This window comes from Mirounga angustirostris, unplaced genomic scaffold (assembly GCF_029215605.1).
Source record: "Mirounga angustirostris isolate CCGP_5_RB_7025 unplaced genomic scaffold, mMirAng1.0.hap1 SCAF_4, whole genome shotgun sequence".
Classification (NCBI taxonomy): domain Eukaryota; kingdom Metazoa; phylum Chordata; class Mammalia; order Carnivora; family Phocidae; genus Mirounga; species Mirounga angustirostris.
Genome location: NW_026991712.1, coordinates 28,215,422 through 28,240,808, shown reverse-complemented (window position 1 = coordinate 28,240,808; position 25,387 = coordinate 28,215,422). Strand labels below are relative to the sequence as shown.

Here is a 25,387-nt window from a genome sequence, read left to right as displayed (position 1 = left end):
AAATCCCTCTGCATGGTAGCACCAGCCTGGTAGATTATATAGATAGAAATATTTATTTAAATAAGAAGTGGGGAAAAAAGAATAGTAATGATGCAATGATAACACATTGTATTTGTACAGCGTTTTAAAATTTCCACCTTGCCTAAGAAAATAAAACCTAACCTTTGACAGAATGGCATGGAAAGAAGAAGAGTGAAAGAGATAGGTTCCGAAAGGGAATTGTCTTTCAGAAAAGCCAGTGCTTTCTACAGGAACCATATGGTAATTCATCAATTCTGCACAGCCAATGAGATGAAAAAACTCCAACCTTTCTCTGAAGGAAAATAGATGAGACCCTTTATTGATCTTGATCAGGGGGATTGCAGTGTTGTTGAATAAGCAATATTAAACTGATCTATGTTTATCCATTTAACTGTTTTGTGAGCTTCTTTGGAGGAGATACATCTCTTTTAATACAAGCAAAGAAATAGTTAGTGCCCTTTATAATTATGCTGATATAAGGACAGACCAAGTAAGCCTGAGAGAGAAAATCCATCTAGAATCAAATGATTACATGCAGTGTGGACATAGAATTTGATTAAAAATTTAAATGAGCATTTTACTTTTAATAATTAAAATGTAATTCAGAAGGAAATTTTAGATAACCCCCATATTTCATTGAAATTGCAACTTTCCCATCTCTGCATTTTAGAAGACTGCATTATTAAACATTATTCATATCTTGATCACCTTAAGTATCACGTGAATTATTTAGAGAAGTAACCTGAGACTTTTAGTGAATCATGTATGTCCCCTTTGTATGACTTAATTTCTTTTATCTATGGAACAGAAATAACATATATTTTGATGCAAAACATTGTGTTTTTTTTAATGTTTTATTTATTTATTCATGAAAGTCAGAGAGAGAGAGAGAGAGGCAGAGGGAGAAGCAGGCTCCCCGCCTAGCAGGGAGCCCGATGCAGGACTTGATCCCAGGACCCTGGGATCATGACCTGAGCCGAAGGCAGATGCTTAACCATCTGAGCCACCCAGGCGCCCCAATGCAAAACATTGTTAAAGACAGAAACAAATTGATATATATTTCAAATCACTTCATTTTTTAAATAAACTTCCTTTTTTAGAGTAGTTTGTGATTTACAGGAAAGTTGAGAATATACTATAAAGGGTTCTCACATGCAGCCTCACCAAATTTCTCTTATTACCAACGTCTTGCATTGGTATGGCACATGGCTGTTATTGATGAACCAGTATCAGTGCCATATTGTTAACCAGAGCTCATAGTTTATTCATATGTCCTTAGTTTTCACCTGTTGTCTTTCTCTGTTCCAGGACTGTATTCAGGATGCCACATTACATTTAGTCATTACGCCTCTTTTGGCTCTGCTTGGCTGTGAGGGTTTCTCATAATTTTCCTTGTTTTTTATTTCCTTGAACATTTTGAGGATTGGTCAGGAATATTGCAAGGTGTCCTTCTCTTGGAATTTGTCTGATATTTTTCTCACAATTGGACATGATTGGGGGTTATGGGTTTGGGGGAGGAAGATCATAGAGGTAAAGTTTCATTTTCATCATATCATATCGAGGGTTTGTACTATCAACATGATTTATGATCGTTGATGTTGACCTTGATGACATGGAAGTGTTTGTCAAGTTTTTCCACTGTAAATCTTTTGTTTCCCCCATCCATGCTATAATCTTTCCAAGAAAGTCTCTATGCATATCCAACACTTAATGAGTGTGGAGTTATATCCCTCGTTCTTTAGGACAGAGTAGCTACATACATTATTTGGAATTTTTCTGCATGGAAGATTTGTCTCTTCTCTCTCATTTATTGATTTATTTAATCACTTATTTTATATCAGTATGAACTCATAAATGTTTATTTTATACTGTGGGCTATAATATTACTTGATTTATTTTTTTGCTCAGATTATTCTAATTTTGGTCACTGGAAGCTCTTACAGTTGACTTCTATGCCCTTTTGACATAGACCCACAACACGTGTTTGTTTTTTTCCACTTTTTTATTTTCTGGCATTGTAAAATGCTCTGGGTTCATCTAGTGTATTTCCTGCCTCAAGCCTAGAATCAATGATTTTTCTAACGACCCCTGGTTGTTTTTATTGGAGAATGGTATTGGAAATGGTGAGTGCTAGGTGTGTTCACTGTTGCTGGAGCCTTGTTTCTTCTAGCCCTGCCAGCTGACTGAGCTAAGATGTGTATATAATTATATATATATGCTAACCCATTTATGTATACAAATGTATAAATATTACTACATTCAGCTAAACGTGGGTTCATACTGATATGTCCAAGTCTAATCAGTTACCACTTGGATCATGCCAGCACCCACTCCTTACTTACCTGTAAAGTTCCACACCAACAATGAGAAACCTGGCTCCCACCATCTGCCATCTACTTACTTAATTGTTCTAGTCCAATATAGGGGTATAGCAGCATTAAAATCGTGAATGCCTAAAATTGTGACTCCCCCATGGGGAACAGCTTTATCCACTAGATTATAGTCCTCATGTGCAGTTCCTTTTGCCTTTAGTCTCATAAAACCCATTCATTTCCAAAGTTAACTTATGTCAGCACCTTTTCTCCCATCTTCTTCAGTGAGATTGTTTTAGATATTTATATATAGTTATTATCACAGTCTGCATTCCTTCCTGAATCCCCTGACCTCCTAAATTATTATTTTTAAAAATTTTGTAGACATTAGAATTTGTTTTTTGTGCTGTAAGATCTTATGGGTTTTGACAAATGCATAATGTCATGTATCTATAATTACAGTGTCATACAGAAAAATTCCCCATGTGCTTTAGATGCTCATCCCCCTGGCACCCCCTGGCCCCAACCACCAGCTCTGGGCAACCACTGATCTTTTTACTGATATCTCTATAATTTTGCCTTTTCCAGGATATCATATAATTGGAATCATATAGTAGATAGTCTTTTCAGACTTGGTTCTTTTTACTTAGCAATATGCATTTCAGGTTCCTCCTTATCTTTCCATGACTCCATAACTAATATTTTTTATATTTTTGAATAATATTCCATTCTCTAAATGTACCACAGTTTATCTGTTCACCTATTAAAGGATATGTTAGTTACTTCCAGTTTCTGGTGATTATGAACAAAGCTGTTATAAGTATTTGCAGGCAGGTTCTAATGTGAACATGAGTTTTCAAATTAGTTGGGTAAATACCTAGGAATCTGAACAGTTTTTTAGTTAAGAAAATTCAAATTAGGGGTCCCTGGCTGCCTCAGTCAGAGGAGCATACGATTCTTGATCTCGGGATCATGAGTTTGAGCCCCATGTTGGGTGTAGAGATTACTTAAATAAATAAAACTTAAAAAAAAAGAAACTGCAAATTATCTTCCAAAGTAGATGTTTCATTTTGCATTCCCACCAGCAAATAAGGAGAGTTCCTGTTGCTATGCATCCTTGCCAATATTTGGTATTGTCAGATTTTATATATGTGGTGGTATCACGTTGTTTTAATTGAAATTCCCTAGTGACAGATGATGTTAAACATTTTTTCATGGATAAGTGTGATGGTTCATTTTATGTGTCAGTTTAGGTAGGCTATAATATGCAGATATTTGCTCAAATACTATTCTAGATGTGTCTGTGAAGTTTTCTTTTTTCTTTTGAATAAGATTAACATTTAAATCAGTACATTTTGAGTAAAACAGATTGTCCTCCATAATGTGAATGGACTTTATCCAATCAGTTGAAGGCCTTAAGAAAAAGACTGACCTCTCCCAAGAAAGAGGGAATTCTACCAGCAGACAGCTTTCAGAGATGAACTGCAGCTCCACCCTGGGCCTCTGGTTAGATGGTTCACTGCACCCTGCAGATTTTGAATTTGTCAATCTCTACAATGGTGTGAGTCAATGACTTAAAATCTCTCTCTCTCTCTGCACGCACACACACACACACACACACACACACCCTATTGGTTCTATTTCTTCGGAGAACCCTAAAACAATAACTATCTGTCCTAGTGTTGAACATGAAAATAATTGAATGATTTATGGGTAAATCAGACAAATCTGAGTAACAGTGACACTTAGATACTCATTATAGTATAATTTTTTCCCAGTGCTAACAGCTCTTGTGTTGTTTTTCAGTCTTAAGTAGTACATCCATGCTCAGTTTAGCTTCACCTCAAATGTAGATTAGGGAAAATGATAGCAACATTATGGTATGTGGGGCTAGGGACATAGGTAGGCTATGCCTAATTGTATTTTCAGACTTTTATCATAGTTCCAGAGAAAGAACATCTTTGCTGGTTTACAATTTATGGGAGTTGTAGTTTTCTTTAGTAACCACAGAAGTAATTACTATGAGCATATTTTTTAAGGAAAAATGTTTTCTTTATGACATTACCTTATGCTTCTCCTTACTATAATACTGAAAAACACTGAATTCTATTTGGCTCTAATGCAGAAGGGTGGAAAAGAAGAAATAGGTGATTTAAAGTGAGGTAAACCCAGGGGTGCCTTTTGGATCTTTCCCTTATGGTGTAGCCTTGGATAAATTTCTGTGCATCTGGGTACTCCAGTTTCTTCACTTGTTTACATGGTGACAGTTAATTTTATGTGTCAACTTGATGAGGCTATGGGGAATGCAGATATTTGGTCAAACATTATTCTGAATGTATCTGTGAGGGTGTTTCTGGATAAGATTAACATCTAAATTAGTAGCCTGAGTAAAGATTGTCCTCCCTAATGTGGGTGGACCTCATCTAATCAGTTGAAGTCCTGAATAGAACAAAAAGGCAGAGTAAAGGGAACTCTTCTGCCCAAATGCCTTTGAACTGGGACATTGGTTTTATCCTGCCTTTGAGCTCAAACTGAAACACTGGCTCTTCTTGGGCCTTGAGCGTGCTGGCATTCAGACTGGAACTACACCATTGGGTCTCTAGATTGCCAGCTGCAGATTTTAGGACTTAGCCTTCATAATCACACTGGAGCAAAATCCATATTATACATACATATATATATATATGACATATTGAATATATATACACACAAATATATCCATATACATAGATACATACATGTCACATATATATACACATACATGTAAGATAAAGTTTGCCTTTTCTACAAAACCATTTTCATATCAAGTATCATTTTATTAATGTCTATTAGAACATAAGAAAGATTCTGAAACCAACTTTCTATAAATTAGAAAATATTTAATTTAACATGATAAGTATGTCTGGCTGTCCATAATACACAAAGATAAAGTTATGCACACTGTTTATGCCTGGTTGAGTTTTTTCCTTCCATTTCTCCATCTTCATCAAGGATGAAAATTCTGGGTCAGGTTAAGTTGTGAATAATAATAATTTCCTCTCTCTGGTTCACAATATAAAGAATGAATTAATCTTAATCCAAAATCATGATAAATAAAATGTCCAACAATTACCTTTCAATGTAAATGAAGAACTAAATTGTAATAATTGTTATGAAGTGTAATAATGAATGCATTGTAATAATATACTCCTTGTAGGTGTGAAGTTTACTTCAATTATTTATGCAGGGTTTTGAATAGCAAATGGATTTTTCTTCTAAAAGTTGTTCTATTTTCTTCAATCAAGTAATGATTAAAAGTTTGAGACTGAGAAATAAGATGTAAATATATTTCCAATTTTATTTCATTCAAACTTCCTTCATTTTTAATGCCCTCTTCAATGTGATACAACATATTTTGGGAACATGTGGAAGATAAGGTGATGACTTTGAGTCTTGTTTGCCATAATAATAATACTTTTGGAAGCCTTCACATATGTTGACAGTATTGTTAATTTCTCCCCCAAAAGTTTAGCCCATAAAGAATGCTTAAAATGCCAGTTAAATATACCACTTTTATTACCAAAATACCACATAGAAAATATCTGCCAACTGCAGTTGCTTTACATTTAGAAAAACATGAAATTCACTTTTGAGCTCCCAATCTGTCAAGACTTGTGAGGTGTCTGAGATTTTGCCCTTTTCCTGGTAAAATACATGAGACTCCTGGGACAGAGATGAAGAACTTATTACTCATGGCAAATGATGTAGCGTGAGCTTCATATTTCTCTTGCATCCCAAGTCCCATGGGGGTGACATGGAAGTGGCTGTGGTCAAGGTCGATGTGTGTCACAGTTGAGAAACTCGAGTTAAGAAAACCCTAATCTTTTAAAAGGCTTCAAGTAAACAGGTCCAAACTCTCGCTCAATGAAAGACATTGTCTTTATTATCCTGGGCATCATACAAATTTCCCTGGTGTCAGAGGAGACACTCTCTCAAGTTTCCAACATTTCAAGCTATACAGACATCTTTGAGAAGATATTCTGGAACAAAACTATCAGTGTTTCTGTTTGCAAGATATGCAGAAATGCAAGAGACACATTGCAAATTGTCTCTCAACACAATCTCTACTAGACTTTTCCTGGGACAACCAATACATTTCAGGATTATATAAGAAGGTTAATTATTTTTTGACAAAGTACTAGATATCATGTTATCACTAAGATGTACAGTTTTGAATTTGTCAGTTGATACATCATTTTAAAAATCATACATTCCATTTCCATATATACTGTAGGAATAATTTTTTGGAAAGTTTGTGAGCTTTTCTTTTCTCTTTTATCCCAAATTATGAACTAGATAAGGTAAAAATACTTTTTGTATTAATAGTCATAGAAAGTGAGGGAATTATATTAATTTTTTTATTTGAAAATATTGTGGGGTCAGTTTGCTAGATTTTCAATTATTTTTTCATTTTCAAAGTTCTAATTCTTTCTTTTGCAGGGACATCATTAAAATTAATATATTGAAATCTGTTACTTTTCTTGAGGTTCGTACATGTAATAAAATTATTTTCTAAATTTGTCATCAATTTTTTTTTTTTAAAGATTTTATTTATTCATTCAAGACACAGGGATACAGAGAGAGAAAGCACGAACAGGGGGAGAGGCAGAGGGAGAAGCAGGCTCCCTGCTGAGATAGGAGCCGGATGTGGGGCTCGATCCCAGGACCCTGGGATCATGACCCGAGCCAAAGGCAGACGCCCAACCATCTGAGCCACCCAGGTGCCCCCAAACGTTTTTTTTTTTTTAAAGCATGAAGTTCAAATGAAATAGGAGTTTGCTGAGGTACAGAGGTAATTTTTTCAAATATTGTCACTACTTACTCTTTAAGTTCCAGCATTAGATCTTAAACATCTCCTATAATTTTCACATTATCATTTTTAACATAATAAAGCAATCTTTTTATGGACAACTTGTTTTAATTTAATGAAAAATTACTATTACCATCAACTAAGAGACTGTCATACTACCAATAACCTTTGAAAAAATGCACAGAAAGCTTTTAACAAAAACTTCTTTGGAGTATATGATTATGCCACTAGCAGGGAAAAATTACTTGTCCTTGTTCACAAACCACTGTAAGTTATGGTAATACAAAATTAAACTGTGAAATCTTAATGTGCCAATTATAGTGACAGACAAAACCATACACCACAAAATCAAGAAATAAAATTAAGTAATCATTTTCTAGCCCATGTGTGGGTGTTTCCAGTGAGTGCGTTCTGCCCGTGTCCCTTCCCCACTGTTCTTACAATCTGCTGCCGTGCTTTTTTGTGATGTGTGTAGTTCTTCCTCGGGACTCGGGAGGTGTGTTTTAATATATTCTATGCTGTATTGTTTTATATTCTGTCCCTTCCCATCCTGTTCTCTTCTATTCTACCTCCGTTCCATTCTAGTCCATCCCCTTCACTAAAAAAATAGTGGTCCCAACTCCATTTATTTCATCATTCATTCATTGTTTTTGATCTGCAGTTAAAAAAGGTAACACGTTCTGTATGTTAAAACAACAAAAGTTGTTCCTAAATCTAAGAGTCATGTAATTACTTCTAATAGAGATATGATTTTAGTATTAAAATGATAACACAGAGAAATAATACACAAGCATCAAAAATGGCTATAGTATTTGTTTTAGAAAAATTACTTTTATTTGACCCCAAGATTTGTGTTTTCTTTTATAACACATTCTTTGATCCACAAATCTACCAGTCTTTGAAATTTGAAAGAAAAAAGCAATAGACTGTTACACTGTTCTTGTCAATTCTGATATGGACTGGACAAATTGTGTCACAATACTTTTTTGTTTCTAGATCATAAATAATCCTGTTCATGTAAGTACCAGGTAACTAGTCCCTCCCTCTGCATATAAGCAATGTCCTTAAAAGGATGTCATAGGGAATTAAATGAAAAACTCTTGTTCTGGGCCTCCTGAGTGGCTCAGTCAGTTAAGCGTCTGCCTTTGGGTCAGGTCAAGATCTCTTGTTCTGTGCTCTAAGAAATAGTTCTAGAAAATAGTTGTTGGAAATGGATGAGAAAGATCATTTTGCTACTTAAATTATCAAGTATATTTGCTAAAATTTCTCTGAAGATTTATTTATAATATGATGAATGCCAAGTGGTGAGATAGGATCTATTGTCCATGCATTGAGGACATGGAATCAAACAAATTGGTTTGTTTGAGTTAGCACATTTTATTAGTCTGTGTGAAAAATATATAGAATATTTAACTAAAAAGGGAGAGTAGAAGAGTACTAAGTTAAATAATTTGTCAAATGCCCAGTGATAATACATTTCTGAAAATTATGATTACAAAGTTAAATATTCCATCTTTTTTTTTTTTAAAGATTTTATTTATTTATTTGCGAGAGAGACAATGAGAGACAGAGAGCATGAGAGGGAGGAGGGTCAGAGGGAGAAGCAGACGCCCCGCCGAGCAGGGAGCCCGATGCGGGACTCGATCCCGGGACTCCAGGATCATGACCTGAGCCGAAGGCAGTCGCCCAACCAACTGAGCCACCCAGGTGCCCCTAAATATTCCATCTTTAAAGTTAAGAAATCCCACTGTTATGCACTGTGGTTTTTGCAGGGAGTAGTTATTTTCCTTTGTCTGAAATCTTAAGAAAATTAACTCATGTGAGGAAAGAAGTTATAAGTACAGCTAAAGGTAGAAGAATGGCTTTTATTTTTATATTTACATTCATTTATTCTTTCTTTCTTTTCCTGATGGCTTGTGGTCAAGGTGGTACTATTGTATATGAAGTGCTTTTGTTTGTTTTTTGTTTTCTTTTTTAACTTTGGGAGCAAGGCTTGTTAAAATGAATTTCCTACAAAGTATAGTTTCCATAGCAACTGTAACTTTATTTTCACGTGTACCATTTAGAATTAGTTGACAATAATAATTATAGACTACTTTAAGATAAAACATTGGCTGTACAGCAAAGACGTGTATAAAGACATGGTTTCAGGAAAATTGTCCTGGTTTACTTTTTGAAGGAGGATTTGGTTTTCTTATTTAGAGAGATGATTGAAATTCTATCTACATATCCATTGTGAAGTATTGAGGTGATTATTGTTACATGTCAAGGAACATCTACCTCCCATAATTTCAAAACCTCTTTTGTTACCCTAAATTTTTATTTCTCTCTCTCTTCCTCTGTCTCTTTCTGTTTGTGTGTGTGTGTGTGTGTGCATGCACGCACATGTGCATGTGTGCACATGCTCAAACTTGTCAAAATTTCTTTTGTTCAATTATTATTTCTCTGGAAATAACTTGAGTACTGAACAATAGAATAATGTAGAAAATCCATATATCACCTTATCTTCTTTTAATTAGAAAGCCCCTTAGACTATAAACCTTCTAAAGAAGGCATAGTAAGGAGCATATAATTGGAAGAAATGTCACTCAACTTAGAACATGAAAAGGAAATCCAAAAGTTAACCTATTTTCCCTGTTACTTCACATTTAGTTGCTTCATGTTGTTGAAAGCTAAATGTGTTTTTCTACCTTAATGGTTTTACATAAGTTAATATATAAACATGAAAGTATTTTTCAGAGTCATTGGATTATTACCAGTGTCCTAGTAAAATAGTATCATCCTGAATGTGATGGTCAGAAATGAATAAAACAGGATTTAAATTATTGAAATTTCCCCCTGAAATATCATCTTATTAGCGCTATTTCTTTGTTCAAGAATAAAAGTAAGTGGCACAGCAATAAAAATTCTGTGCCGCATAACTAACTATAGTGCACATCAGTAGACAATAATGATAAAAGTGTTTTGTAGGATATAAAATGTTCCTCGGAGGTAGAGAAAAGCATAAGCAGATGAGAATTCTCTCTATAACTCTTAGCATGCGAGGGTCCAGTGGGGTAAATAACGTGCTGTGATGGGGTGCTGTGGCTAGTGGAGGAGGTAGAGGATGACTACTAGCTGCTATTCTGAGACCAACTGCAGCAGTGAATGCTCTGGTCACCCACCAACTCCTTCTAAAATTTCCCTCACAAAGAGAGGGGCATGGGATTCATGGAGGGGCTACTTCTGAACATGCATGGAGAAGCCGACTGGGGCAGTTCCAAGGTTTGACGTTGGTGGCCATAAAAATCCCTCACTCAGATCTCCTTCTGAACGGAACATGGCTGACCGACAGCCTGAGCTGTTGCCTTCTGAGTGCGGGGCCCTTTCTAAAAGAGATGGGCTACTTTTGCTCATGACTCTGCGTCAACTCGGTTGACATTTTCTCAGAACTAGGCTATTATCAGAGACTCTTTTTTTTACCCAGTCCTTCTCTCTCCTTCTTCTTTACCCGCGTCAGATTTGCATCATGGTCTGAAGGTTCTTCCCACCTTCTCTAGACTCCTGTTTATCCTTTACAGGCTTTTTTTTTTTTCCCCTCCAAGTAAATGTCTTAGATGTCATCAGTATTACCATAATCACCCGTCTTGGCATCTGCTTCTCAGAGGACTTGAATTAACATAGAGTTTGGAGAAAATATAAATAATTTGGTGGTGGATGTGGTAATCATGAGCTATATATTGGACATTCAGGTGTAGATATTGAACAGGCAGTAACATACACAAATCTGAAAATGCAGGAATTGAGACGGGTTAATCTGGAGATAGAAATTTGGGAGTTGACTATCAGTGATATTTAAGCCATGAAACAGGATGAACAATGTAAATAGAGAGAAGAAGAGGTCTGAGGATGAAGTCCTGATTGAACACCTCAACCAGAAAAAAGAGTGAGCAGGGCATCAGGGGGAAATCAAGAGAGTGCAACGGGCAGGAAGTCAAGTGAAGATCATGCTTCAAGGAAGTCGATAATCTTGTAAAATGCTGCTGATGGATCAAGCACCAAGAATTCTGAGAATTAAGGATGGAATTTAGCAATGATGGGGTAATTGCTGACCTTGAGAAGAACGGTTTTAGGATATGTAGGGATGGGAGGCTGATTTGAAGAATAGGGAAAAAATAGTGAATATAGAAATGAAGTGAATGAGTATAAAAGTGCTGTCACGGAGTTTTGCCATCAAGGAGACGAGAGAGTGAGGTGTTTCCTAGAGGGTGACATAGATTCTAGGAGTTGTAAAAATTCATTTGTTTGCTTTTTTTGTTTGTTTTTAAGATAGGAAAAATTAATCACATTTATATGTTGATAGAAATGATCCAGTAGCGAGAGGGAAAAGTGATGGTGTAATAGGAGAGGGATAGGCTTTCTGAAGCAATGTCCTAGAGTTGGAGAGGAGGGATAGGATGGACAGTTCAATCCACATAATAAGAGGAAAGGCAGAGTGAATAGGCACAGTGGAGGTAGGTGGATAAATGTGGGTGTCGGCCCTTCTGGAAAATTTGATTCTATTTTCTGAGTGAAAGTGCAATGAAAAGGATATTTATCTAGAGAGAGTGAATACATTTAGGAATTGCAGTATGATTGCCTAGCAGCATTAAGAACCCATTCCTGTTGTAGGCAAGAATGTAAAATGAAAGCAGTCTGCATACGTTGTTTTTTTTTCTGTCCTCGTGATCAGTTCTGCGGGGGCAGGCACACGGAGGCACGAGATTGGATTTAACTGGGATTTGGGTCTTACCAATTCCATACCAGGAAGAGAGGGGCAACGGAGTTGAGGGGATAAGCAAGGGAGTAATTCTAATAGAAGGCAAGGGAAGACGTTTCCCATTAGCCCTAAAGACATACCACATAAGCAATTGCCAGTGGGGTTTATGAGTAAAACTCTCCTATGTGACATTTTTCTTTCATGTATCAGCATGGCTTGGAAAGAAGTTTGGGAGTGGTGGTGCTTTCTGAAAGAAAATCACCAAGGAAGTACTAAAACATGTCATTTGCCAATGGATATCTTGGACCTGAATTGAAGGATCGATAAGACAGAGATATTAATGGTTAATATTTCAAAAGAGCAGACTTTTCATGTTAACAAAATGTTTCAGTGGAAATGTTTGTCAAAGCATTAATCTTACCCAATGATAATCTTTTGCTTGGATAACTTGGGCCAGCATATATATTTTCTACAAGAGCTTCGTCAAAGATTTTAATCAGAGTAAGAATTCCACATTGAAACACAGCACTGAGATTTCTACCTCAGTTAATTCTTTGTGCATCTAATACATCATACTTAACACTAATTTGCATTAAAATGATAAATGCAACAATTCCTTGTATATATAGGGAAAAAAACAGTAAAACATGAACATCATGCCACTTCTACTAGAGATACCATAGTGATTTCTTAAAATTGCTCTTTTAGGTGTTCAAACATTACCTCTGTGCACGCAATGTTTTTAATTAGTGTTCTCTAAATAGCTTAAAGAAAACCAGTAATTCCATTATTTATATTTCCAAATTAAATATTGTTTTGTAACAATAATTCTTACAGTTATGAAAAATATCAAATGTTTTTAAATGATGCGCTATAAAATTAACAGTTATTTCATATGTTACTTAAATTAACTTTGGTTTGCTTATATGTGCACTGCTGAATAAGTACACTGATATTTTCTCTAACAGCAAAGTTGACTAGGCAATGGTATTTAAAATTTTCTTTTGAAATGTCCACATCTTGACAAAATATATACTGCTAACATACCACATTTGTGAAGAACATGTTTAGAATCTTTGGTGGTAGAAAAAAAAATATATAGAATACATACAGTTTTTTAATTTTTAATTTTTTTTAGCTATTAATTATTCTAAAGATAATATTTTTCTTGTCTAATAATGACTATAAAGCATGACAACAGCTGTTCCTTATAAGCACCATTCCACCTCTGAGAATAAGCTGAAATTTTTCTTAAGGCATATTAAACCTCTCCATCCACAAGAAATTGGCTTGCCTGGCTATGAAGTGAATCCCTACCCACAGGTTGTGTGGGAATAATGAAATCTATAATATGACTTTTAGGAGTATCATTTTTGGGGTCCAGGAGATTAGGATTCATTCCTGGCTCTGTCACCTGTACATGGAGTGTGTGAATTTAGGCAGGTTATTTCATCTTCGTATGCCTCAGTCTTATCATCTGTGTTCCCCTCAAACCCTCGAACAGAATATTAAGTACAAGAGAATAGGACTTAGTCTGGTTTAAGAATCTCCAGTGCCCAACCCACAGATATGTTCTAAATAAATATTTGTTGAATGAATAAATGTAATGGACTAATACTTAAAACAGTATAATAATAATTGTTTAGTGGGGATATTTTGGGATTAATGACATAATACACAGTGAGTATAGAGCACAGACCTGGATCAGAGCAACTATTCTCAATGAGGAGAGTTCTAGAGAAGCCACGGTAAGTTTGGCTTCTGTAACTAATTTGTGTTTTGCCTTCAGACTATGGATGGGATTTATACTAGAATTAGTGACCCTATGCCATACTCCAGCACCTGTGAATTGTGTAAGAGGGAAAATATTTATTTTATTACCATTTATAGCTCCTAAATCTTTCATAATATTTGGGAGAAGTGGAAATAAGCCAAGCAGATTAAAATATTTTAGCATACAATCTAAAACTCATGACATCATTGACAATGTTTTCAGAACTTAAGCATGCATACCAGAAAACCAGAGGGAGTATATATGATATTTTATTGGTTTAAGATGCATATTTAAAATTTTTACATATCCAAAATCTGGATGCATTTTATAATCAATGGCCTCTTATAATTGATTGGCTTCTCTCTTCTTTCCTTCCTTCCTCCTTTCCTCCCCCCCTTTTTTGTGGTTCATAATATAATAGGGTATTTTAAATAGACTTGGTTAACTATGGTATAGCCATATATTAAAGCAATATTTCTCAATGTGTATTTCTTATCACCATCCAGCCCTGGCAAAGAGGCTCTTAGGCATTTTTTCCCCCTAATTTTCCACCCCATGAAATTTTAACACCATAGATATACTCTATATCTATTCACGTATTGCATGCATATATCTGTTTTATGAATAAAAGGACTGATATTTTTGCCCCCCAAGAACCAATTTCATCCCCTTGGGGGCAATATTAAACACACTGAAAATGCAGGTATTAAAGTGATACTCCATATCACTCTTAGTTTTTAAAATCTCCTTAACTAGAACATTGGGAATCATAAACTAATTCTTAGGTTTAGAACTTTTGGTTTTAATCATATAACAGGATGTCCATGAATTTTATCATTATCACGGATGACCGTCAAAATGTGTGCAGTTTGAACATTTGCTATTTGCCCCAGCAGTTGGAAAACTATCCATAATATTTTTTTGTTAACAAATAAAAGATCTTCAAGTTCAACCAGTGATCTCATTCAACATATCATTCTCATTTTATGAAATAAGACTATTTAATAATTTCACTGTATATATTCAGGATGTTCACTACTTCACCTTTACATGTTTGTGATTTTAAAGACATAATTTGAACACTACATCAATAAAGAGATTTTTTAAGACCATCTGATTTGCCAGGGGTGCGGGAGACACCTGCTCTAGACTACATTACTGCATTCAGTTGGGGAGGATGAGGAGGCACAGTTCTCGAAGCCTCTATGTAACACTCTTCTGCTGTCAGCTAAGCAGTCTGGGGATTCCCACCTCCGATAGTAATGATGGGAATCAGAACTTAGTCCCTCTGGGACCAGCGGTTTGCACCAGAGGGAAGACAGGGTCACCACCTATGGCCATCAAATCAGGATTTTCACTTGCAAAGCGAATTGTTGTATTTAACAGCTTTAACTGATGGAAAAAGGAGTGATTTCTTTACTTGGAGAATGTCTTTAAATAGCGAAGTTGTTGAGTATGTTCCTAAAGATTCACTTATCTTTGCTCTGGGCTATGCAGTTTAACTCCCATTCTCTTAGGTTAGTGGTGCAAAGAACTTCTAAAATTAGTGATACGTAGAACTTGAAACTTTGTTGTATGTATTGCACTATTATTTTATATTTGACAATTCAGACATTTGGCCTACTTGTATTGGGTTGTGTTAAATGACTAGTTTTGAGACTCACTGTGCACTTGGTTTGGGGGATGTGAACTATTCTAGCAGACCAAGCAATATATCAGTAAAAACTAACACGGGTAGTACTCAAAAGAGACTCTTCAACAGTATACAGACATCCATTTCAAGGCTTTATCAGTTGAGTTAGTTGTACACAAGCTTTTGTACATAAATTGAAAGTGAACTCAAAACCAGAAATCATCTCCCCCACTGCTCCTAGTACTTGCCCTTTCTCTGCCTTTTAACCGAAGCATCTCCATGATACTCCGGGCATAGACATCCCTCAAGTTAACACTGATATATGAATCAGTGGCTATATTCTTGGTGAGCTTCTTCAGAGCTTCCCGCTGTCTAACGGCTGCTTCCTTGAGCTTTAAGGTGAAATAGCAAGCGGAGAAGCGGTCATTAATAATAGCAATAGGCAAGGCCAAGACAAGGATTCCTGATAATATACACATGAAGGCCACGATTTTGCCTGTGGTGGTGTCAGGTCTAATGTCCCCGTAGCCCACAGTAGTCATGGATGTCGTGGCCCACCACCATGCACAAGGGACACTTGTGAAGGTTGTGTCAGGAATGCTTTGCTCAGCAAAATATTCCACCGTGGAAAATATAGAAATTCCCACAGACAGAAATAGGAGCAGTAGGCCGACTTCTTCGTAACACTGGGTGATTGTCATCCCGAGTGAGCGTAATCCTGGAACAGAACAACTGTCGTCAGTCACTGGCACCCCTTCGTCCCTCGCCACCTTCCACTTCCCTCTCTTCCCGTCTCCTGCCCGGCTCTCTGCCCACAAACGTGCATTTCACATGTGACATGTCTCCAGCACTGGGCAGTGTTCTGGGGATACTGAGATGATAAATCATAATCTTTTTCTTCAGGGAGCTCATAGTCTAGTTGGTGGGGCCAGATTGCAAAGGATAGAAAGAAATCTAGTTAGATTCATTCATGCACTTATATATTTACTAAACACCCACTAGTTATACAAAAAAAAAAAAAAAAAGGTGACAGATGAGACTACAAGGCAGGCAGGGGATGTATGACAGGAATTATACTTTAGTCCATAAAATGGGAGACCCGTGCATCATGGCAAGTGGAGGGCTCACTTAGCCAGACCTGCATTTCCATGTGTCACTTTGGCACACTTTTCTAACATTTTATGTGTCTGCTTTACTCACCCTCCTAACGAAGTGGAACACTGTCAGGGCATTGTTATCTGAAAGCCAGAAGCAGTAAAGGGTGTCCACCATGAGAATGAAGTGAAGCAGCAGGAGTGAGTTAAGCATCAGTGACCACACTGACACACGAGAACATTCTACGTACATTCACGGGGCATTCTTAAAGGTTTATCAGGAGGGATTCCTCAACTCCCGTGATAACCACTCAAATTCGCACCCATAGTACCAAAGCTATAGGGAAACATTTCCCTTGAGTACACAGAATTTCTGCTTTCCTCTAAGGAGATAGACCTGAATACAGATTATTCCTTCACTGCAGAAAGGTATGGGGGACTGAAGCTACTGGGAAATTCACTCACTATGAGGCATTGGTGCATTCCCTACTGCTCTTCTGAGGATTCACTGAACCCCTGGGAGACATACCCAAGAGAGCCTAATCCCATCTCCAGAGACTCAACCCAAAGGAGAGTCAGATGAGTCCATAATGGGACTACAATTTTGAATAAGGTATCTCCCCTGACACCTGAGTTCACAAACACTGCTGAAGGTGTATCCACATTTCGAAGTCATATCAGCCTGAAGTCATAATGATGCTGTCTCTGAAGGTCAAAGCAATGCCTCCTAGAATCATTTTAATTTTTATTCACTAGAGACTATTTGAAATTTCATTAAAATGCCATTTGTGCTCTCATTATTTTAAAATTTGGTTCTTAAAACTTCAAGATGTTCTTAAATTATTTACCAGCTATTTTTTAAAGATTAAGGAATATTAATTTTGACGTTTAACTTCAAAAGAAGATTCTTTTTAGATTGTCTTTAGAATAGCTTTTAGAAAGCTGACCTTGATGTGTCTGCATTGAATTGTATTTCTGAAATATATTGACAGCATATAGAAGAAAAGCACAATATTTAGAAGACTTTTCATTTCAAGATGAAATGTTCTAAATAATTTTGTAAAGAAACACAAAGTGGTCTAAATTTCTGCATGCTACATCTATTAACTCAGATAATCCTTAAAAAACAATATGAAATTGATGTAATTATTGTGCCATTTTACAGATGAGGAGACTGAGGCACAGAGAAGTGGCATATCTAGTACAGAGCTGCAGAGCCAGGACTTAAACTTTGGCTCTCTGGCCCACCATTGCCCTCCTGTTATTCTAGAATACCTCTCATCTTATATTTATAGTTAATACATGGGGAACTATGTCATCTATGTCTATATATTGCAAAATGTAATGCTTAAGATAAAATTGTCAAATATTTATGTAAGCGTTCATATCCTTTCAATAAATTAAGGCTTCATTAATACTTTGTACTGCTTTGGAACTAAAAAAAAAAAAACAAACCCTTGAAGAGGTGACACGGTGGAAATTACCATTATTTTCTTTTTCTTTTCTTTTGGGAAAAAATGTAGTCTTTACTGGGTGTTTTTAAATCGAATCTTGTGAGGAGTTTATAAATACTAGAAGAAAGCATCCTATTATGGGTGTCAGAAAACAAAGAGTGGTACTTGTAAAAGTTGTTGGAAACCCCATTATCAAATCCCTGCTATGTGAGAGTAGCTAGGAAAATACACTACCAAAATGATGTTAGGAGAAGTCCTAATTACCTCAGACATGTGGGGAAAAAAAACATATTTGAAGTTAATTTCTCCCTATATTAATAGGGAGAGACAATGACCGTCAACTTCTTTTAGGTGACCAGTTAGGCACATATCTGGGGAAATAAGGTGGTAGTAGGACTTTCTAGCTAAATTATTTGTATTCTTGTGTATTGCATTTCCATGTACCATATTAACATGGCATTCTACTCCACTGTATCTTAGTATAGTCCACACAAAATCCCTTGTGAGCTTGTTAAAATGCATGCTCCTCAATCCACCCCCAAATACTAAAATCTGTCTTTTCACAGACTAGGTTCAGAATTTGCCTTTTAACGAGCTTTTCATCAAAATCTAACATAAGGTAACTCCAGAACATCCAACAGCCACAGGACCAGCCACTGAGAATTGCTGCCCTCAGGAACACAAGAATCATCTTTAATGGATTTGTGTGACTTCCCCTGACATTGACTATAACTTTCATGCACAATTGAGTGTTGTGTGGAGATTCTTCTAGGGCGAGTGTTCATTAGATTTTCATTAGATTTTAAGGAATTCCTGTTACTATATCTCTCATGCATCCCGGTTTAGGGACAAGAAAATTCTCATACTAGATAAAGCATTTAATCAGTGTCTTCAACTTTCCTACAAAGCAAATATTTCCATTGTTTCTTCAAAAATCATGGGATGGCCACCAGTGCCTGGTCATCCCTGTTTCTGCATGGCTAAAGAAAGCCCTGCAAGGCTGACTATCTTTTTTGCCCAGGAACGTGTGTGGTAAGCCCTTCCTTGGACACAGAAGAGAAACTGGCTTATGTCCCTATAGATTATGAATAATTTATGCATATTTTATGTGCTGTTTATGCATATTTTATCTAGAACCTTCTAGAGGCAGAGTCTTTAATTTTTGTACAACTTCTGAGCACTGGGTTAAATAAATTGAGGGTAACAAGGGGTCAAACTGTTTTTCACACGTCTTAGGGAGAGAAGGAGTGTGAGAGGCATCGTCTCTATACCTGTGATAGCAACTTCAGGGTTTTGCTTCCCAATCCCTTTTTGGAGACCCTGGTTGGGTAAAGGATGGGAGTTGGTAATTCTGAGTATCAATTCACGGCACTTCTCTTGGACTATAGTCAAGCACTAATGTTCACAAACAATGGCAAATTAAAAAAGCATCACTGAAATTTGAATACCTGTGGAATGTCTGCCCAGCTTTAGCATGCGTAGAGCCCTGAGCAGCCTCAAAACCTGCACAATGCGCCCCACATTTTCCAGCTCCTGGGTCGTCTGGCTCCCACTCAGGCTCTCCACCAGAAGAGTGATGTAGAAGGGCAAGATGGCAAGGAGGTCGATGATGTTTGGCACCTTTCTCAGGAAGCGGCACCTGTCCCGCACACACAGGAAGCGCAGGACAAACTCCCCGGTGAACCAGCTAATACACACATATTCCAGGATTTCCAGCAGCTGCAGGTCCAGCCAGCTTAATTCAGCTGACATCAGGGCCATGTTGACGATGGACACCACCACAAAGATGATGGAGATGACCCCAAAGATTCGAGCAGCTGTGGAAGATCCAGGTTTCTCCAGGATGTTCCAGAGCTTCTGACGGACAGTGGGACAAGGTCCTTGGGAGAAGTCCTGTTCACTCTCATGTTGACTCTCCTGGTCTTCTGTGTCCTTCTTAAAGTCTAACGTTTCACTCAGCTCCTTTCTTCTGAAGTATCTTTTAGAGAAAACAACTTGGTGATTAGTCTAACTTGAACAAAAAAATACAGACGTCAAAAGAAAATTAAACTTAGCAGTGAGGTCATGCTTTTTATTTTGGTAAAAATGCAGAAGATGTCCATTCATATTTAACCCAGGCTGTCTCCTGCCCACAGTACTCAAAATTTCTGTTTAGGATTAGTATTTTTAAAATGAACCTTTCTTGGCAGAAACTTATACAAAAAGATTTATACATAGCAAATCTACTTTAATGCATTTTATTACCCATTTTTCTTGTAACAAGAACAGAAGTTTGCCATTTGGAACTTTTGTGTATGTGCAATGGAAAGGTCCTCATGAAGAAACAGTACTAATAGCAAGATAATAACATAGTCATCATCAAAGTCCCACAAACATTCACAGTCAAGGAACCAATTTTCCATCTCCTGTATTTAAAGCAGTTCTCCATCCAAGTTTAGTGTTCTTCAAAAACGAATGATGTACTATATGTTGGCTAATTGAACGTAAAAAAATGCCAAAAAAAGAATAAAAAATAAAAATAAAATAAAGTTAGTGTTCTAGGCCTGATAAATGGTAATGCTCCCTACTGAAACCTCCATCTCTATCCGTGCATCTTTTGGATTTTGGCTTTTCTGACTCAAATATTTATTTCAGGCCTGACCTCCTTTGCCTTAAAAACGAATTGGCACACATTCGTTCAAAAAAGGAAGAGGTCCAAAAAGTTCCAATCCAAAGCTGGCTGTGACGCTTTCCAGACCTCCCCGCCACCCCACCTTAACAGCTCGGAAGTGGCCTCAGGTATTGTGAGGCCCGGATTCAGCGAGGCTTGTGTGAAGCTCCTATCTTACCTCTGCGGCCCTCTCTCCACTGCGCCCGCCTCCCCGCCCAGCCCCCGCGCGCCTCTCGGGTACCTGTCCCTGCAGCAGGAGTCGATGCTGAGCTCGTCGATGCCCCAGTACTGGATCTCCTGAAGGAAGGAGAGCGCGCACAGCTGCTCCATGACGTGCAGGCGGCCGGTGCGGTAGTAGTGCAAGACGTAGCGGAATGCTTGCGAGCTGCGGTCGAAGAAGTACTCGTTGTCCACGGGGTTGGCATCATCGCAGAACTCCAGGGGGCTGGGCACGGCGGCCAGGGCCCCGGGGCGGCGGCACGAGGCCACCACCACGGCCAGCTTGCCAAGGCGCGTGTGCGGGAAGCAGGACAGCGCCTGCTGCGAGAGCACGAAGCGGCTGCCGCCCACGTTGACCGTGAAGCAGTCCCCGAGCGCCAGGGGCTCCCCTTCACCCTCGCTGCAGAAAACGCTGGAGTCCAGCGAGGTCAGGGAGCAGCTGTCCAGCGGCGAGTCCAGCGGCGCCCGCCCTCGGGGAGGCAGCTCCATCCCCGCCGCCGCTGTGCGAGGGCGCCACAAAGTTGGGGGGCGCGCCGGAAGCCTCGGTCCGGCGAGGGTGGTGGCACGGCCCCTGGTGGCGGCCGGGATTTCCCGGACTCCCGAGGCGGGGGGGTGCCTCCCGCCCGCGCACCCCTCCACTCTCCACCCCCTGTGCTCGTTCCGCCAGTGGCCGCTAGGGCGCGGCGAGCGCGCGATTACAGCGCACCAGTGCCGGGGCGCCCAGGCTGAGGCGAGGGGGGCGGGGGTCGCGCCGGAGGGGGGTGGGAGCTCCGACGCTGTCTAGGCGGGGACAGCCCCGGGGGACACTGCTGGGCGCCGAGGCCCTTCCCGGACTTACGCCCCCCCTACTGAGTTCGTGCTGGAGATTCCCAGCCCCGGAGGGGTACGGATTGAATGCTTCGCTACCTAGGGCTGGAGAGGGCGGGGAGGGAGAGGTGGGGGGTCTAGAGTGGGGGAGGAGGACAAGAGGACTCTTGGGGGGAACGGACCGAGGCAAGGGGGATGGTAAGACTCACTCCAGCCCAGGAGACCGAGAGGGAAAGTTCAGAAAGCAGGGGCAGTGGTGGCCGGGTCTGAGTTCTTTCCAACTTGAGGCTCTGTCTTCCTCCGTCTTCTTTAACGGCGGCGGCTTCAGAGGCCTCCCCGGCAGTGGTCGCTGGGGGCGTGAGCACGTGGCGGAGGGTGCCCAGGGCGAGGGGCCGCATCATCTGCTCCCATTCATTCTCATTCAAGTCTGATTGTCACTCACGCTCTATTTCCTCCTCCCTCCCTCTGGTTTTGACCTCCTGGTTGAGAAATAAGGATAATTGGTGGTGACTTTTAACTGAAGTCCCAGTGAGTCACTAAGAACAAGGGGTCACCATTGCCAGTTTCCGCCGCGTATCGAGGCACTTTGCGCCCTTCGGTCTAGCCATTTCTGCCGGTACAAGTTTCCCGGAAAGCAGGCGTTCTAGGCTCGTTCTCCGGCATACAGCGGAGCTCTCATTTTAGGAGAAGGGAAGGCAAAAAGACAAGGAATAGAACGGGCGTGGGCTGGGGCAGGAGTTTAAATAGTAACGACGACTCGGTAAAGGGAGCAGCCGAGCGCCGTGCGCAGGTGAGACTAGAGGTGTGCCCACCGGGCCCCTTGGAGTAGCGCCCCAGCCAACCTGTTGGACACGGGGCGGGGGTGGGGAGGAGGGCAGGGTGACTCACCTTCCGCTCCGGGCACATCTGCGCGGCGCTCGGAGGCCGCGGCTGATCTGGTTGCCTTGGTTAGATCCTCCTGGCGTACACGTGAGGTCTGACTTGACGGGTCCAGGAGGAAGACTGTGTTCGAGGCTGAGCTCGGCGCTGGCGCTTGACGCCTAGCCTCGCATCATCTCCACCGCCTCCGGCTCCGGCCCCTCGGCCGCCCCCGCCCGAGCTAGCGAGCCATTCGCGGTTTCGAGCACCAGCTGTGGGGAATGCTGCGAGCCGAGGGAGGTGAGACCGGAGGAGGAAGAGAAGCACTCCGTGACTCTGAATATTATATTCATCCTGCAGACACCTCAAGGATTGCTGTTTGGATTCCCGTTTCCCCGAGCTGTGTGCTCGCAAACGCTCAAGAACAAAATTTTCCATAAGTCTGCTAAACTCAGGATTAGGGTAGTTGCAGTAACTGCTTTATGTGGCATGGTTCAAGGTTTTCTCAGTATTTCCAGCAAGCATCTGGGAATCCTGCATTTTTCCAAAAGTCTTTGCAAGAGAGTGTGAAGCACACATCTTTTTTTCCTTGTAAGTAGTTTTAGAAAGTGTATATAAAGAGATGAGCAGGGAGCTTAGTACAGTGGGAAAAACTTTTTCATAAATTGACTTGAAACGTGGCTGTTTGGTTCTGGCTTTGCCGAATGGCTGTGGGACCTCCAGCTGTCATTTACTTCATGGGCCTCAGTGCCTTCCGCATCAACATTTCATGTGTCAATAAAAACGCCCAACGTTCATTGGGGGCTTACTTTTTGTCAGGAAATTTTGTAGTCTTTTTACTCATTCAGTACCTTATTTAGTCATAATAACAATACTATGAGGTAGCAGCATACCCATTTTACAGACGGAGGAAATTAAGGCAAAACAGAGAAATTAAGTGATTTACTTAGGGTCGTACAGTCCAAATTCAAACGCAGGACTGATTACCAGAGGCAGCACTTATAAACACGATGCTTGGGACATCTCCTTTTTTATGTGACTTTCAAATAAATCAAAGTGTGTTTGCTTTTATTTACTTTTTTATTTATTTTTGCAAATTTCTAAAGGAGGGCAGGAGTTTAATGATGTATTTTTCCTGATCTTTCAACAAATGTTTACTGAGCATCCACTATGCACCAGACCACTATTCTAAGTGCTTCAGATAGATCCACGAAGAAAAACAGACAAGATCCTTGTCCTTGTGGAACTGAAGTTTTTCCTGTGAGAATAAAGAGCAACTTTAGCGAAAATTAAAAAAAAAAAAACCAAAAAACCAACAATACAGTATTATAGGTTATGGTTCTTTTGACAGCTATCCATTTGGTTAACTTTTGCCTCTGTAAAGAACTCTTCCATACAGAAAATATGGAGGAGTTAAAATTAAGAAATACTTCATCATTACATTTAGGTTCTGTGTTAATTTATTTAAGGTAGCAGAGCTTCTCTTACACAGGAAGAAAAACTCCCCTAACATCTCTGTTATAGATTATTTGGGCATTGAAAAAGGCAAAAGTCCACGGTTCTGCTAAGCCTTATTCATACCTTCGTGTAAATAACTTTCATCAAATGATGAACGTTAAAGGTCTACCCTAGCTTTACAGATTGTGGTGAGGAAGGAAGAAAGCTTTCGGAGGAAAATGACAGCTTTCAATGAGAAGGGAGATCTTGGACAGGTAACCAGAGGTTGGTTAACAAATGGTGACTGAGGCTTGTAGGTCTCCTGCCCTGCCACCACGACCCTAGACTTCAGTTGTAGTTCATGGCATCCAGTGGAAGGAATTATAACAATAACCACCTTCTAAGGGTAAAGCCCAAGCTAAGCATCTGAATTCTCACAATCCCATGAAGTATTGTCTTCCTTAGTTACAGATCTTAGCTCAGAGGCTCACAGGCACTAAGGAACTTTTCCAGTTTTATAGTGAATATGTGAAGGACTATATGAAGGGATCAAAACGGCGGTCTTTCTGACTCCAGATTTTATCTCAACTGCTAAGAGCCTAAAATTTTCAACTGGGTTTCATTTGTGATTGAAACAATTTCCACTAAATAAAATAATCATAACTAGAGAAATGATGACTAGTTAACTGGGAGTATATACACACAAATGACCCATTTTAAAATATAGAGTCTCTTGGGTAATAAAAATTTCTGCCTTCTTCCCTGTCCTGTTCCCTTTAATCTATTGTTTCTCCTCCTCTATTGAGCACCCAGGTTTGAGTCAGAGAGCCCAATGAAAAGGAAACGACAAGAGCGGAAATAAGTCCATTCAAAGGATATCCTTCTTGGTCCCTGATTTTGACCTGAGGGATACCCTAACATACATCAGGAAGTGAAAGGAGAATTGCTGATAAGTACTTGGGGGTGGTGAGGTCTTGCTTTCGATTTCATTCCTACAAAGCATGGGAGGAATGTGATTGTCATGTAGGAGGCAGCTCAGTACTGAGACGTGAAAACTCAGCATTCAAATGGCTTTGGTATATTCTCTCTAGTCATCAGTTGTTATATTCAGGTGATTTTCCATTAGTAGTCTTGTTAGGAAATGCTCTCCTAGTGTTTGGCTTTACTTAACAAGTCTTCCAAACATCGATCTGAACATTAAATCTCCAGGTACAACTAGTATTTTTAATTCTTCCAATTTTTGTGAATTTTTCTAAATTTATTAATGGACAACATGCATTCTTAACAGTCATTTCTAAAAATTGGATTAAAAGAAAAAAACACAGCATACTTTAAATGTCTGAGTATTGATAACAATAGGGGCCCTGGCTGGCTCAGTTGGAAGAGCATGTGGCTCTTGATCTCAGGGTGGTGAGTTCAAGCCCCATGTTGGGGGTAGAGATTACAAAATAAATAAATAAATAAATAAAATTGATTATTGATAGCACTTAAGAAAATAAAAGTTAAAAGTCATTTGAAGCATATTAGGAATTCTTATTAAA

The 25,387-nt window shown here is 39.2% G+C and overlaps 1 protein-coding gene across 1 annotated transcript; it reads right to left on the bottom strand.

Annotated features, from left to right (window-relative positions):
* Positions 1-12,583: 12,583 nt before the first annotated feature.
* On the bottom strand, positions 12,584-22,572 carry KCNV1 (potassium voltage-gated channel modifier subfamily V member 1). Its single transcript, XM_045896025.2, has 4 exons — positions 22,440-22,572; positions 20,767-22,030; positions 19,324-19,853; positions 12,584-16,045 (listed from the first exon to the last, which is right to left on the bottom strand). The coding sequence occupies exons 2-4, from the start codon at positions 21,231-21,233 to the stop codon at positions 15,534-15,536; spliced, it is 1,509 nt and encodes a 502-aa protein (XP_045751981.1). The 5' UTR covers positions 21,234-22,030; positions 22,440-22,572; the 3' UTR covers positions 12,584-15,533.
* Positions 22,573-25,387: the final 2,815 nt, after the last annotated feature.

Coding starts and splice junctions, on each gene's coding strand:
- KCNV1 (XM_045896025.2), bottom strand. CDS start 21,233: ATGGAGCTGCCTCCCCGAGGGCGGGCGCCGCTGGACTCGCCGCTGGAC. Junction 19,854..20,766: donor GACTCCTGCTGCAGGGACAG/GTACCCGAGAGG, acceptor TTTCTCTAAAAG/ATACTTCAGAAGAAAGGAGC. Junction 16,046..19,323: donor GCTGGGCAGACATTCCACAG/GTATTCAAATTT, acceptor GTTCTGTTCCAG/GATTACGCTCACTCGGGATG.